This window comes from Vidua chalybeata, chromosome 6, assembly GCF_026979565.1.
Source record: "Vidua chalybeata isolate OUT-0048 chromosome 6, bVidCha1 merged haplotype, whole genome shotgun sequence".
NCBI lineage: Eukaryota > Metazoa > Chordata > Aves > Passeriformes > Viduidae > Vidua > Vidua chalybeata.
In genome coordinates, this window is record NC_071535.1 from 57759815 (window position 1) to 57775386 (window position 15572).

General features: G+C 36.6%; 1 protein-coding gene across 5 annotated transcripts in view; it reads left to right on the plus strand.

Moving 5' to 3' along the window:
• The window catches only part of SBF2 (SET binding factor 2), a 233612-nt gene that overhangs the window by 198994 nt on the left and 19046 nt on the right, over positions 1–15572 (plus strand). For 2 of the 5 annotated variants that reach the window (XM_053946073.1, XM_053946075.1), the window contains exons 28-32: positions 2793–2930; positions 3875–3970; positions 9466–9650; positions 11443–11619; positions 14411–14512. In XM_053946073.1, the coding sequence (XP_053802048.1) occupies positions 2793–2930; positions 3875–3970; positions 9466–9650; positions 11443–11619; positions 14411–14512 (698 nt within the window). Of the gene's footprint in view, positions 1–2792; positions 2931–3874; positions 3971–7349; positions 7422–9465; positions 9651–11442; positions 11620–14410; positions 14513–15572 lie in introns of all 5 variants that reach the window. The other 3 variants (XM_053946078.1, XM_053946076.1, XM_053946077.1) reach the window with 3 other exon arrangements.

Genomic DNA, 15572 nt, shown 5'->3' on the forward strand with positions numbered 1-15572 from the left:
CAAGTGTTTGTCTTCAACTGATTTAATACTGATTGTCCTGGCTGAAATACAGATGAGGCATCTTTAACCTGGTACAAATAGAGAATAAACTGAAAAAAAAATCTGCAGGACTAATCTCAAAATTATGTAAAGACAAATACTTTGATGTCTTCTGTACTACTTTTCTGATTATTTCTTTTCTTAATTTTATATAAAGGCTATATATTGCCTTTTATATTGCCACATGTCCACCAGAATATTATGGAGTAGATAAACAGAATGACAATAACTGTGTCTGACAGGTACTTGCTTCTGGAGTTACTGCTCCTTTAAAAGTGTGAATAAAATGGAAACTTGCCTCAGGAAGGAAAATGGAGAATATTTGTAGGGTGTTTATCTTACTCTTAATGAAGTTGAAGCTTGTTGAAAAAAAAACTGATCAGCAAAGGTAGTTGTACACATCTGCCTCAACAGGAGTTGTGTGCAGTGAAGGAAAGTCTCTAATGAAAAAGGCATTGTGAAGCAAACTAAGAGGACAAAGATAATCTGAAGTTAAATTCAAGTTGACAAATTCATTCTTTCCTAAATAGGAGTAGATTTTTATTGGTCAGTTCTGGATTGATACAGAGAAACAAGGAGGGCCTGCTGGAACTTAGTGAACATTTTTGTGATTTCCTGTTACGTGCTGTATTACGCAAGTTTTCAGAGCATAGTTGGAGGTCAATGTGTTATATAAGAAGTACAGAACATATTTTTAGGGAAATTATGCACAGTACTTAATTTCTGTGTGGAACCAAACTGCATGTGCAACAGAATTTTATTTTCTAACGTCTGTCCAAAAAAAAAAAAATTATTAACAGATGTTCAGATATGAAATGGAGAGTATATAGGTCTTTTGAAATGGTCCTTTGAAACTTGCAAGTTGATTTCTGAATTACTTTAACCTCTCTGGGAATTTTGTTGCAGATCACTGTTGTTCTAAATAAGACATTCTACACCTAAATTAGCATTTATTGGTCAGCTACCCTATGGAAAGAACATTTGTGTTTCTTGGATGTAGTAACACTATCCAAGAGAACAGTTATCTTGGTTCAGGCTGAATTATTGATTGTATTAGGACTTATAAGATAAAGATGGAGCAACCTGTGACCGGGCATATAAAGCACATATTAGCACTGCAGGACTAAGCAATGCATTTCTTTCCTGAGATGGAACCAAAAATAAGTGGGATAAAAGTGCTACCAGGATCTCCATTCCCCATCTTTTGGTTAAATCCATGTTGCTGTGGTGACCTTCACATGTGATACAGCACTTGAAAGGTGGTGATTTCATGGGAATCCCAGTTCACCTGTGCTGGCAGGGGGCAATGCTTTGAGTCACCTCTGTTTGCTGCTGTGATGGGATGAGTTGTGGGAAGGATGAAGGGGCAAATTTTCCATCTCTAAATCATCACAAGGACATTTTTGCCCTCAGTCTTTAATTCTGGTTTGTGCTTGAATCAATGACAGACTTTGATGTAAGTCAAGCTGTTTTCTGAAACACACACAATATTCTTCACAAGATAAACCTTTGTAAGTGCAAGTGGTGTAGACATTATCCTTTCATTTAGACAGCTCATTTCTTTTAAGTTAACTAAATTGTTAAGACCTAAATTGACTTTTTATAGTATTATTTCAAGGGCTAGGGGACCCAGAGGTCATTCCAGTAGATTTCAGGATGTGTAAATCCTGCTTAGGAGTAGAAGAGAAAATAATGTTCCTGCTCAGGCTTTTTCCACTTGGTCAGAAAGAAACAGCGTGATGTGTCCTGCAGTAAACATCACCACTTCCTAATTGTACTTTCAGTTCAGATACTAACTTCTATTTTGAAATTTCTTTTGCCACCTCCAGCTAATTAGCTCACTGTCTGTTAGTCTCCAGCATAGAATCTGATTGGATCATCATTGGAGAAAACTGTTTACAAATTACCATTGTGTTTTGTCAAAATGTGCTCAAATTCTTTGTCTCTTATTCCAAATGTTGGCTCTTGTGAGCAAGATAGCAAGTCCTGGTTTAAGCAGCTATGAAACTTTTGCCCTGTAATAAGTCCAAAGATGGCTGCAATAAACTGGAATGCCAAAAATTTTGTTTGGTATTTGAAAAAATAGAAACTGACTCATTGATACTGAACACTATTTTGTCATCATGCTATGGCCCAGGACCTGAGCTGCATCTCCTTTCCTTAGGTCCTTGCACCTGGACACAATGGGTGGAGGTTATGGTTGGGATCCCACAATTATTGGGATTATTTGTTTTTCTTATTTTTGAGGGTTCTGTGTTTTGTTAATGGTTTCTTAACTTTTTTAATGGGCACTGTATTCCAAAGAACCTCCAAGTACAGGTAAGTAACCTTTCTTTCCTGGAATGAGGAAGAGCTGATTGAGTATGGTTTTAACTTACTTTTGTAAAAGAAACAGTTCTGTCTGTTCTCTGCACATTTTGCTGACAGTAGCACAAACTTAGAAATGTTACTTTTTGTTTGGAGAGTGAAGGGAAAGCTGCATGGTCATAACTCAGTTTTGCTGATGACATAATGGCTAGTGATGAATGAGGTAAAAGTTTCAGAAGTTCAGCTTTGTGTGGAATGCAAGGGAACCTTGCTGGATCCTGCTGTGCAGCCAGGTGATGAACAGCTTGTCATCAAAGGAGATGAACCTTTGACAGACAAACTAGGACATTTTCAATGCTCTGCTTTACACAGTAAGCCTTTTATTCTGTGTATTTACAAATTGTGTTTTTCTTTTTTAATGCATTCCATTCTCCTTGTGACTCTAGCTCCCACTTCTCTAGAATCTTCAAGCAGTATAGAGCAGGAGAAATACCTTCAAGCCTTGCTGAATGTGATATCCGTCCACTGCAAAAGGAATGGCAGTAATACCCTCACTGTCAGCCCAACCATTGCTCTGTCTCCAGGTAAAATTGCTTTGTACAGAGCTTTTCTCTGGCTCAGCTGAGTGACATTGCTCTGATTTGCTGCTAGTTCAGTGTTCCATATGAATTCTGTTGTTTCATTATTGTTAGGCTTTCCAGGTAGCCTGTTCACTCTTAGTTTCAGTGAATATGTTTCTCTGTATAAAGGAGGCTTATAATATTTCCTGAAATATTTTCAATATTAATCTGGCAGTAAAGTCTTTTATAACTAATGAAGTATAAACTGCATATTGAGTAAAAGACTACCAGATTTTAAAGGATGCAAAATCTGCTCTATTATATATAATGAGGCAGAATCTGCTCTGTTTTATATAATGAGGAAGTATGAGGTTGCAAGATCAGAAGAGATGACACAGTTTAGCTGCAGCAGCAGTGGAAGGCATAGAGACCTCTTTATGCTTTACATACTGATAATTGGTTTCTACTAATGTAATTTCCAAATAGAGCTCTTTTTGCAGTGAAAACTCCTTCAAAATACACTATTTGAGTTATGGCTAGGTGGAGCCGTGAAGAAATTAATCCATGTTTTATTTCAGTTATTTTATGAAACCTGGTGAGGTTTAGGTGAAGGTAACCCCAACATGTCAGGAAGGACTGTGTGACTTGAAATTGTGTCTGTCTTGTCTTACTCAGTTGTAATTGGCCTAATACTGCCAAACAGTGGCTTTTTTTGTAAAGTAACACCATCCCAAAGTGTGTGTGCTTTGCTTCATTTATTGTAAAATATGTTGATTGCTTAGCTGTATCTAACACCTCCATACTGTTGCCAATGTACACATTTGTGTTAAAAACTAAATCTAAAGTACAAAATTGGCAAGAATTAGCTGTATTGGGTGAAAAAGGGCATTTTATCAGTCATTTTAAGTATTAGTCTGGTTAACACTGTAGCTTTTTTAATCTTCTATTCTTTTTTTGGCTGACTTTAGGCACTGAAACGAGGGCTTCAAGAATGTCCACTGTGTTTAAGCAGGTAGTGCCAGGACATTTGGATGTAAATCTATCCAATAGCTTTGCTCGAGGAGGTTAGTAAGACTAGCTCAAAGTCTATTATTTGAAGTAATAAATGATGAAAACTGTTAGTGAAATAAAAATAGTTGTACTCATTATTGATTGGTTGCTCTGTGAAACAACAAAACAGAAATTAGTTTGGCCTCAGTCCACAATATTATCTAATTTCTGTTCAAGTCCTTTACTTACCATTGAAATTTGGTTGGTTTCAGGTTGGAATTAGTGAAAAATTAAGCACTCAGGGATTATGTTTCTAAATAATTTGGGATTTATCCATATTTTTAATTTTTCTGTGTATGGCCTGAAAATGCATATTTTTATATAAGAACTTTATAGGCTTTAGAATCTGCAGTTATAAATCATTCCAATATGTGTCTGAAGCTTTGCTGATGCTTCATAATATTACAAGTAATCTGTGAATAATTTTACTCTAAGTAGTGGGGAGTTACATGGCCAGGTGTAGTAGGTAGGGATATAAAGTCCATTTTTTGGAACCAGTTATTCCTAGACACAGGAGCTCATCAATGTCATTTCTACAATAACATTTCTTTCTGTTAGGGGGATTCCATCTACTTCTACACTTCTAGTCTGATGGAGTTATGATTTCTTTTTTTTTATGTGCAACATAAATTAGTGCACCAAATTTCTTAAATATAGGTTTGCTACAATAGGGATGACTCCATTCCATGAAAGAGAGCATTTTATATTTGACTTATTACCTTTCAGCCACAAAGGCTCCTTTGACAGATATTTCTAAGCATATAAATGCTGTTTTTCTTCTCTTTAGATACTTTTAGCATCTGAAATTAGGTTTACATTGACCTGCTGAGGTCCATTGCAACCTAAATCTTCTTGTGGGATACAAGACCTACAGCTCATATGAGGAAGGATAAAAATATTTTGTAGAGAAAAACTTCCAGAAGAGGTGGGATGGGATTATGGAAATGAAGGAAGGAATAACAGAGAGGGAGGGAGAAAAGAAAATGCTCAGGGATGTAGAGGGAAGTGATGTGAGAATTGTAGCAGAAGAGAAGAGAGGAAGGGCAGGAGAGGACATGGGAGCACCAAAGACTGGGGAATTTTCATTAATCATAGGAATTCTGTGCATTTGTGTTAATCATAGGAAATGCATCTTCCTTATCTAAGGGTTTAGTTTATGTTCTGTGCTCACTGTGTTGTTGCTGTGCTGTAGCTGGAGATGGATAAAGCTGGTGAGGTGGCTGAAGAGAGCAGGAGGGAGTGGTGGCTGCAGCTGCTGGGTAAATGGTGCTGTGCCCAGCCTGGCTGAGCCCTGCAGCACTGGCAGTGCTGGTGGCTGCCAGCACAGCTTTGGTTCTGCTCCAGCCCCTTGTGCAGCACAAAAGCAGCAACAGCCCCGTGGTGCTGAGGGGCTGCAGATGAGTCAGGGAGAGCTCTCTGGTTGCTGGGTGGAAGTTGTCTTTTGAAGATGAAGGGGTTACTGAAATAACTGCTGCTGGTTTCTAGGATTAGAGTTCATGGTAGATGTGATGGGATGAGTTTGTTGCTACTCAAAGAAGAAAAGAAGGAGCCTAAAGGCAGCATGAGGTCACAGACATGTTGTTTTATTGGACATTGGAATCCCTTGGCTGAATTTCAGCAGTAAGCAGGAGGGCAGGGAAGTTATCTTGTGTCTTGCTGGATCTCTGCCACACCTGCCCTGTGTATCTGAAAGGTGTCTGCTCACAGTTCAGCAGGACACAGGAGGACCTTGCTGAAACATGAGAATGTTTGACAAGTACAGTGGGAGCCCTGGGGAAGGTGAGAAGTTGACAGGAGAAGAGGGAACAGAGAAAGGGAATATCTCCCTGGAGAGAAGTAAACACTAGGAGTTTTTTAGATTAACTGTCACAATTCTTTTAAAAGAAATTAAAAAATACACAGAGTATATAAAATATCTAAAATCTCTAAAATTGTTCTCAAATCCATTATCACTAAGTTCCTCACTACTTTTTCTCAGCTAGACGTATTTCACATGTGAAGCAGCAAGCAGCTATGGATTATACACTGTGCAAAATACAATAGCAGTGGTTTTGTGGTTTGGATTCTGGACCACTCTTTTCTTTCCTTGTGTTTATTATCACACATACCAAGGCTCAAAAGCCAGGTTCAGCTAAGACACACCAGTAGAAAATTACATTTTTTATTTTTTTTGTGCCAGACAATGTAATACACATAATTTAAAAATATAAGTTAGAATGTATGTTCCAGTATGTTAACAGTAGTTCTAGTTTTTTAAAACCATCATTGTTCTGAACACTCATCAGTTGTTCTGAATATTTGTGTCTGTGTCAATTATGATTTTTTTACTTTATCTGGAACATTGTCACGAAGCATCTGCCCAAAGCTCAGTCAAGTTGGTTTTGATCTGAAATATTTGGTCAAATACTTATGTTTCATAATATATTTTCATTCTTTGACCTTTTTTTGGTTGATACTTTTCATGAGATTTGTAAGTTCACTCAAAAGCCATAGCTTTTCCTCTTCCTTCCTTTGTAAGTATAATGTGGTTCTGCAGAGTAGCACTTCTTACTTGGAATTGCTGTGTAATTTAGCAGAGTAAGAAATTTCCTCAGTATGTTTTGCCACTATTGGAGAAATACTAGGAAATTTATAATTTAAAAATTACACAGACCCAGCTCAGAGAATTATTTCCAAAGCAGGAAACATTAACATTTTGAGTATGATTTAATAGAATATTTTTATTAAAAGGACTCAGTTATGTTGATGTGGGTTTTGAGCCAAAGATAAATGCACTGATAAACACATAAGGCTCCCACAGAAAATGATGATTTTTGCAAGGGGAGAGAAGATCTCTTTCTGTGGTAGATATTGCATGTTTTCTAAATTATATACTTGTACACAGGCTTTTAAAAATGATTGTAGGTGTATAGAATTAATATCTTGCATTCTGCTTTAATTTTGAGGTCCATCAAATTCTACACCTAATGTCCCTAGACTAAACCAGCTTTTTATAACAGGCATTAATGTTGGGATTTTTAATTAAACTAACTTTCAGCTGGATAGAAACTTCCAATAAATTATTCAACAGAATTATTTAATCATTGTTTCCTTTGGTATTATAATTATGGAAAAACATATGGTGGCTTTGCTATTGCAATGACAATGGAAATTATTCCTGTTTGATAAATGGGTACCTCCTTCCCATTTTATATTGGTTTTGTGGCTTGATTGATGTTTTGTCTTGTGATGCCTGAGATTCGTGCTGTCTGATAAATCACGTGCTATAAAGAAATGCAATATATACCAGATCTTTGGAAATTAATAAGTAACCCTTTTCTTCTCTCCTGCAATGTGTTTCGCTGCAATGTGCATTCCATTCCTCCTCCTTCTGTCTTAACTGTTATCTGCCAGTGCTTGGGTACAGAGATAAATGTTTCACTCATTCAAATTCCAAATCAGCAACTAAGGAACGAGTCCACCAAGGTACTGTATTCTGTGTCCTGAAAGCCCATTCTTTTCTACCATCTTCTGCTACAATGTCTTAATTCATCCTAAAGTGATACTGACAGAAAGCCTTGTTTCTGCATTAACAAAATTTTGGGGGTTTTAGCTCAGTGTTGTGGATTTAGGTTTTGGAGGTTTTTCGCCCGTTGTATGCGCAGTGTCAGTGATGTAACACAGAGTGATATGTACAAAATTTTCTGTGTGAAAAATTTAAATAGCCAAAAATCAGTTCTGGAAAAGAGTTTAGTATCCCTACTGCTTTAGTAAAATAGCTATTATCTAGTCAATTAATTTCTTTCCATAGTTATTATTAATGTTAATGAACAGGGGAAAATTGATTACTGTCAAATCAGAAAGTCATAATAATACAGTAATACATAAGATACTACTAAGAAAAATAAAGTACTCAGCAAAAGTACAATAGAAACATAATTGTGCCTTTTAATCAGTGCTGTCCATGCTGGTAAACATGTTCATCTGCATGTATTTGTAGCCAGTTTTGTTGCTTTTGATGTGCCACGAGTGCAGATGATGGGTGCATTTGTGAAATGCTCCAAAGTGTCGCTGTGTATTTTGGTACTCTTCATCTCTGGGGACAGCAGTTTGTGTTGGAGCTTGCATTTTTCATACCAAATGAATGAGAACTTCTTTCTCTTATTAAGTGTTTGCTGTGATTTCTGCTTGCTAAAGGCTCTATTATTTCACATGTAGTAGCTGAGGCGTGGAATAAAAGTTTGTACTAAACACACTCCTTTACTGCTTGAGGTGTTTTATACAAGTGGCTGGCTGTGAAGTGGGAGCTTTTGAGAGGTGTTGCTGCCCAGAACTCCTTGCCAGCCACTCTCAGTTGCTGCAGTTCATCTCCTCACATCTCAGACTAGCAGCCAGACAGGCAGACAAGCTAAGCTGTACAGACAAGTCCCTGTTGAGAGTTACTGTACAGAATTATTTTTTAATAGAAACACAATCCTGCTTCTAAAAAAAAAGAATAAAATTATTTTGCTGGTTGAGCTATCTCAGTGGAATTTACTGTTATCTGCATCTTTTTTCTTCTGTGCAAGAAATGTTAACTATGCACATTGTTGGATTTTCCTGAAGAGGGGTGGGTGTTGGTCCTATGGTATCTAAATTTCTAATACTGTGAGGTATTTCTGGTGCCTCTTTTGGATATCTTGCTTCACAGATTTATGGACGAGAGTCTCTTCTGATAATCTGATTTACTGCATATTGGGATAAAGAATTTCACACTGCCATTTGGACGCCAAATTTAGTGTACTTTAAGGGATTTGATTTTCAAGTAGTGCTATTCATACTCTGAGAATCCAATACCTTTCACATGCCTCACATTGCACACACAAAAACAATCTCACAAAATCCTGGTTATTAATTGAGGTACAAGAAACAGGAAGATATTTACTGCTTGCCTTTTCTTTTAGCACTAAACAGGCCTTGGCAGTCTGATTTTAAAAATCAGATGAAAAATCGCTGCTCTCTTATGTTAAAATCACCAAAACTTACTCGAGCAGGATGAGATGAGAGCATGGCTGTGTGCTGTAGGAGTTTCCCCCCTGGCAGTGCCAATGGAGCAGCAGCAGCAAGGTGTGCAGGGTGCAGTGCTGCTGGGATGCCATTCAAGGATTGCTGCTTGCCCATCCCACTGCACTTCGTGTTGTTGCCAGCTTTGGGATTTCTGCACTTCCCTGATTTCTGTCCCTGTAGAATTTTCATTTGCATGCACTTACATGGACATTGCTACTTGCAAATTGTGATTTATTTATCACTGTGTTACTGATATCACAGCAACTCTTTTCTCTGCAGTAGGAAGCAGAGTTAGATGAGAGTCTGAGGTTAAACAACAATGGTTTTGACAATTTTTGTTACAAATCTACTTCTTTCCAGTACATGCTGTTAATTATGTCCTGTGAGGGATGCATGTGACACATTTAAGCATATGTCTCAGTAATTATGGTCTCCAGTGCCTCACACAAAGTGTTTTTTTTAAATATTCTTCATCCTTATGAAGGTGTATGGGCGAGTCTTCGTTCAAGCAACCGATTTATCAACACTCAGACGCCATTCATTGATGTTGGTGCCAGGCTTGCAGGGAAGGATAACCCCCCTCCCTACAGCAGCAGCTCCTTCCTGCAAAGTCAGCTGCTGAGAAGACAAGCAGCCCTCTATATATTTGGAGAAAAATCTCAGTTACGGGTAATGCCGGTTTCATTTTTTTCATGTGCAATGTAGTTTTTGTGTGGTTGAGTTTAATTATTCTCACGGTGTTACAAACAGTAAATGATACTTAAGATAACATGGAAATATGTTATGAAGGCAACAGAAATGTTGTTAGCTGGGGGAGCAATTAAAAGAGAAGGAAACCTTCGTTACTGTGGGCAGCACTGAACTCACATAAAGCCAAATTGATGAGAATAAGGCCATCCCAGAACTCCTGATTTGATTACATGGAGAGGACCATGATGTCTACAGTTCTGTACATATTAGTTGATAGATTTTAATGTTTTAGATGCAATTGTTTGAAAAACTACTAATTCTTAGTAGTTTTACTTGTTTTCTGAAAATGTTTTCGGATTTTTTTTTTTAATCTCTGCATTCTAAGATTAAGAAAACAGGGTTTTTTTTCCTACTTTCTTATTTAAAATGTGAACATACATAAAATAGTAATGTATTTTTCGAAATACAAAAGGTCCATAACCCATTATTGGTAGGAGGAAAACACATCACTATCCATTTTTTTCTGAAATTATGTTATATCAGGAGGTGGAGGAGACATGCTCTACCAGAATAATGCATCAATTACATAGATTTAAATTACTATATTCCACTAATAATGACTGTTTCTATTTATTTGATTTCTTAATGAATGATAAGTGAAGAGTTCAGTCATGCATCTACAGCTGTGTAGCAGAAACTACTGCTTTATTCTGCTGAATATCACATCACTTAAACTGATGAGGCAAACAGAACATACAGCATTTTGAAAAAATGGTGCTGCTTTCCTCAGTTGCTTTTGCCATGCATTATTACAACTTGCCATTGTTGAGTTATTGAATTTATTTTTGAACCATGCCAAATATAAACAGAATTAAAACCAGGCTTTCACTTTCCTACATTTTCGATTGGCATTCTTTGAAGGAGCTTAATGAAGATTATTTGCAGGCCAAGTTTAATTCAATGAAAGCAATTTCTGAAGAAAACTCAAAAAGTTTGGCATGAACATCTTCAGTGATGCTTCATACATGAGAATTGTTTTTCCTAATAATCTTCTCCATATTATCCTTTTCATCATAATCCATTGGGTTTTGGTGGGTTTTTTTTTTTCAACAAACTTATTCTCTTAATTCAGTCCTCCTCTCTAATTGCTAAATTGCAGTAAGTTAAATAAAACATGAGGAATTCTGCTAGGAAAACCATCCAGCTGCTGCTCTGTGCTGAGCGAGGTACTTCAGCCAAACAATTCCCTCAATGCCCAGTGCTGGTTTAGATGACTCAGCTGGTTTGCAGTTATGGGGCTTCTTTTTGGGTGTGGGGGTTACTTTTTTCTGCTTTAGTGAATTCCCAAAATGTGTCCTGCACTCTTCCTATGTCATCCATACAGATATTTTAATTTTTGTTTATTGTTGATTAGCTTTAAAAATGTTAAAGGAAGTGCACTATGTTGTGTATAAGGAACTGAAGAGATTGTCACTCAACTTTGTTTTTTTACCACTATTACTGCTGGAATAATTCTAATTATAATTGAAAATATGACTGCTGTGCAGTACTTTCTGCTGTTACGGTTATAGGTGGGTGCTTTATTGTGGTACATTTTGCAAGGATTTTTATTATATCTTTTATTAGCCTGGGCAGGTGTTTAACTACACCGATTTTTCATGAGGAATGAATTACTTAGCACTAAAGCAGGCAAGACTTTGGGATTTAAAGACTGTCAATGAAAAATATGCTTCCCTTTTAAATGACATCTGCTATTGTCCTTTTCATACAGGGGTTCAAACTTGATTTTGCTTTGAATTGTGAATTTGTTCCTGTTGAATTCAGTGACATCCGGCAGACAAAGGCGAGCTTTAAAAAGCTGATGAGAGCTTGTGTTCCCAGCACTATTCCTACTGACTCTGAGGCAACATTCCTCAAAGCACTTGGGGAGTCAGAGTGGTTCCCACAGGTAATTTATCTGACAGGTACTTCTGATAATCTATATGCAGTACTGCTCACACAAAATAAATTCCAAGCTCTTGTGACAGAGGACTATTGTGTTCTAACCAGCTGTTCTTTGCTCACTGGAAGCACTTTGCATGCTATCTAGTCTGGCATTACACAGGCATTACTATTATTTTAATGCCATCATAATATTTACAAATATGAGAGGCATTTTTGTAACAAATTTTATGTTTTATAACATGGAACACACACACACATACAAGGAGAGGTGACTGGGTTTTCTCTCTATATAAATTCATGGTCTTGGTTTTAAATTATTTCTCTCATTTAATATGTTTTAAAAATCAGAACAAGAAAGTGTGGGACAATAAATGAGCTTTTTTATTTTAAAACCAATATTTGACTCTTCTTATGTGTTCCCACCCTGGATTTTGATATGCACAAGCTAAAAAGCAAGCAAACATCTGTTGTGGAATATGGGGGAGTGTTTGTGGGGAAGAGAGAATTCTATGTGTGTTACTCTCTCCTCTCTGAATCTGTACCTTAATTTCCCTATCTCATGTTCCTTTACATAAATATTAACCAAACAACGGCAAGACTGGAGCAAACTTTGCAAGATTCAAATTAAGAAGGATGTGGGAAAGCCAGCTCTTTGTAAATCTAAAACCACTTTAATTACAGTGAATGGTTTTTAACAGCTGCTTGTTATGTTTGGAAACCCCTGCAGAAGATACTTTTCTCAAATGCAATTAATCACAGAAAGCAGAATAGAATTATGCTGATTTCTTAAGGAGGAAATACTTGAGAGTAACATGTCAGTTCCCACACATCAGGAAATGCACTCCTGATGGAAATGTGCTGCAAGGAGGGGCTCAGCTCCTTCCTGGGGTGAGAGCAGGAGCTGCTCGTGGCTGGGGCTGGCCACCACGGTTTCCAGGAAGGGGAGAAGCTGGGAGAGCATGAAAAAGACTTGATTTCCTCATCATGTGAACATTTTCCATCACAGAGTGGTTGAGCAAGTTCATAAGTGTAGATAAATTAATTGAATGTCATTTCATCATTGGATTAATGAAATAAACTTGTCCCCTGCAGCAGCCCAGGGATGGAGGGCAGATAACACTGCAGTTCTCTCTTTTGGCATATTTCAGAGGATCATTCCTTGCTTTGAGAGCATCACTCTGCTGAGGACTAGGACATCATGTCACACAATAGCTTTGTTATATTTAAACCACATTTCTGTGGTTTAAATCATGTCATATCTGACTTACGTGATAAAGCTAATTTATGACTGATAAAGTTAATTTATGACTGATTTGGCACATTCTCTGCTATTCCCATGAAAGAACATAGATCTGTCATCTCAGAAATGTTTTCATTGTATTATGCTTTCCTCTTCTGGGCAATAGAAGTTTAGCATTACTGATTTTTACACTGTATGGACTATCTCTTCATAAGAATGTGAATGCATGGAAGAAAATTGAACACTGCCCTGTCTTCTGAACACAAATTTTAAAAATATTGGTTTGCATTTTTAACAATGAATCTGTAAAACCAGATTGCATATCAGTTTCCTCATTAAAGATGGGAAGAAACAGCCTTTCTTCTATTCTACTGCCTAAGAAAGGATAGAATTTTCTTATAAAAATTGCAGGAAAATTAGTCTGTTTGGGTTGGGGTTTTTTTCTAAATAATGGCTATGTGAATGATCAGAGGAGTCAAGGTTTTTCTATCACAATTTTCATAGCAATATTCATCAGATTTTTAAGAGGAAGAAAGCAGACTGCCATGAATAAGGATGAATTTTCTAGGTTTTAAGTGTTGTTTGGTTGATCTTTATTCCTCTTGTTTTCTTCAATTTAATTTTCTTCTCACTTTCCTGTGCCTTGTGTACTTTCTGAACTTCTTTTCCTTGCATAAATGATCTTCTTACCATCTTTTGTTTGTTTTCCTGTACTGTTTTCTTCCTTCTTTCAGGCTTTCATCTTTCCCATTGCTTCTGTTGGTTGGATTATATTCAGTGCTGCACAAAGAACAGTTTCACTCTGCTGTAAAAAACTGAATTGTTTATGTATTACCTATTATGTTGTTTACCAAGAGTGCTGTCATAGTATACAAAAATGGTAAAATCATCATATGGATTTTTCTTTTTAGTAATAATGATGTGAATTCTCATAGTAAGATAAAATTGCCCAGATTCACCCGAACTTCTTTAACCTGCTTATTTTAGCATCACTGTGCAATGAATATTAAAGTGCAAATCATTAAAGTGTCCTCTTTTCATATATTTTAGACTGTCTACCCAACTATCTAAACTGTTTCTCTGTTGTTGTTATTACTGTTCAATTAATTAATTTCCAACTTCCATGGGACTTAGTATTAGTAATATTATCTTATAAATATCTTGCATGGGTTCTCCCATCAAAGTACTTAGTGACTTTATGGAAACTTTAACATTTCAGAGGAAATTATTTTAGTGTTAAGCCCAGGATGGAATTTCTCTCCAGTAAATCTGTCAACTGTGTTGTTCCCATTCTCCTTTTTATGACAGCTAGTTTATTACAGTACTCATTGACTTTAATACTTCAAGTTCCTATCTGCAAAACTTCCCTGAGTTTTATTGTAGATGGAAATCCTTAGACTTTTACATTTAATTGATGCCTAATCAGTTGCATCAATGTGTTTCTCTGTGCTATATGTGGATTCAGGAATGCATTTTTAAATATGAAAATATTCTGTTTACTGATATTATCTAAAGATTTATCTAGAGTGTGTTACTCATTCATAATATTTTATAGCTTCACAGGATTATGCAATTGGGTGTGATCATCTCTGAACTCCTGGAAAATGGTTCTTCTGTTATGGTTTGTTTGGAAGATGGCTGGGATATTACTGCTCAAGTAAGCTGCTATAAAAACCTTGAAATAGTTAAATATTGAGAAAAAGCACCAGGCAATACGTTTTTACACAAGTGACAGATAATTTGCTATGACATTAATAAATTTGTGTTGTTGCAGCAGAGAAGAAACCACAATGCATGAATCCTTGCATTCATTTGCAATTTATTTCATGACATGGTTCTTTAAAATGAATTCATTCCAAAGGTCCTGATGGTCTTAACAGTTCTAAGGCTTATATCTAAGATCTGCATTCCTGCACCTGACCATGTGTAAGAATGAAAGCTAAAAGTTGCCACAACTGTTCATTTATCATTTTAAACATTGTACATTTTAAACACAGGAGAAATTTGTTCTCTTCCATTCAATTTCCGTAAGTAATGTTAGAAGACCACACAGGGAGAAAAGTGAATTTGTGCCAAAGTGCCTGTAACACCTGCTGCAAGGACAGATCACCTCAAACTATAAATTAGGTGAATCAAGATCTGCTGCCTGATTTAATAGATGCATTGTGTCCATGCTGCTACTTCATAATTCAGAAGAGAAACACAGATATCCATAATTCTAGTAAATAAACCTTCATGTGCAGCCAGCATCATAATGCCAGGTAAACAAGCACACAAAAGAATGCCACCATAATTATTGGAATCATTGCCAAACAATGAAGAGTAGAGAGGGGAGATACATAGCTGGAAGTGCAAGAAGCCTGTGCTGCATTTTAAAGTCTCCTGAGATACTGGGTATAAAAACAGACTGCAGTTGGCTGGGACAAAAACTCTGAAGTCACCCTCAGGACCAATGCTTTAATGCTTTTTTTGCTGAGGTAGTAGATGCTATCTTTTAAATGTTTATTATAGAAGGGGTTTTATTTCAAACATAATTTAAATGTAATAAACGTTGTAATCACCTCCCAGATCTGTAGCTGCTTAGGTTTTACTTCTGCAGATACCATAAAGTCTCAATGTAACTGAAGCTTTTTCGTGTGGAATATTATTTGATTTGTTTCATCAAAGTGCTTAATGTATGTGATAAAATACTTTTCATTGAGTTTACACGAAAGCTT